Source organism: Pteropus alecto, unplaced genomic scaffold, assembly GCF_000325575.1.
Source record: "Pteropus alecto unplaced genomic scaffold, ASM32557v1 scaffold88, whole genome shotgun sequence".
In the NCBI taxonomy this organism is placed as follows: domain Eukaryota; kingdom Metazoa; phylum Chordata; class Mammalia; order Chiroptera; family Pteropodidae; genus Pteropus; species Pteropus alecto.
The window spans coordinates 2,857,307-2,857,654 of NW_006494611.1; the positions used below are offsets into that span (position 1 = coordinate 2,857,307).

At 63.5% G+C, this 348-nt stretch overlaps 1 protein-coding gene across 1 annotated transcript in view; it reads right to left on the reverse strand.

Annotated features, from left to right (window-relative positions):
* Positions 1-215, reverse strand: part of ALG3 (ALG3, alpha-1,3- mannosyltransferase) — a 5,404-nt gene extending 5,189 nt beyond the window's left edge. Inside the window, exon 1 of the mRNA XM_015599976.2 lies at positions 23-215. Within this exon, the coding sequence (XP_015455462.1) occupies positions 23-113 (91 nt within the window). The 5' untranslated portion in view covers positions 114-215. The remainder of the gene's footprint in view (positions 1-22) is intronic.
* Positions 216-348: the final 133 nt, after the last annotated feature.

The following is a 348-nucleotide window of genomic DNA, read 5'->3' on the forward strand; positions in this document are numbered from 1 at the left end:
TGACCCAGAAGGTGATGCCCACCTCCGCCAGGCAGAGGCAGGCGGCCACCAGCAGAGTGTAGCGCGGCTCCAGCAGCAATAGGCGCCGCTCTTGCCAGGCGCGCCGCAGCCATTGCCCGCAGAATCCAGCTGCCCGGGCTGCGGATCCCACCCGGCCACGCTTCCGCATGCCCGCCGCCATCTTGACGGTGCGCCACTCATGTGGGCCCGCCACCCTGGAAGCCGAACCCTCTGGCATTTAGGTTCCGCTCCGCGCGCTCGGTGTCCTAACGCAGAGAACGCTGACCCGAGTTGCCAGAGTTCTTATTTACTCCACTAAAATTTACTTCTTCTACATCGGTCTCTCCT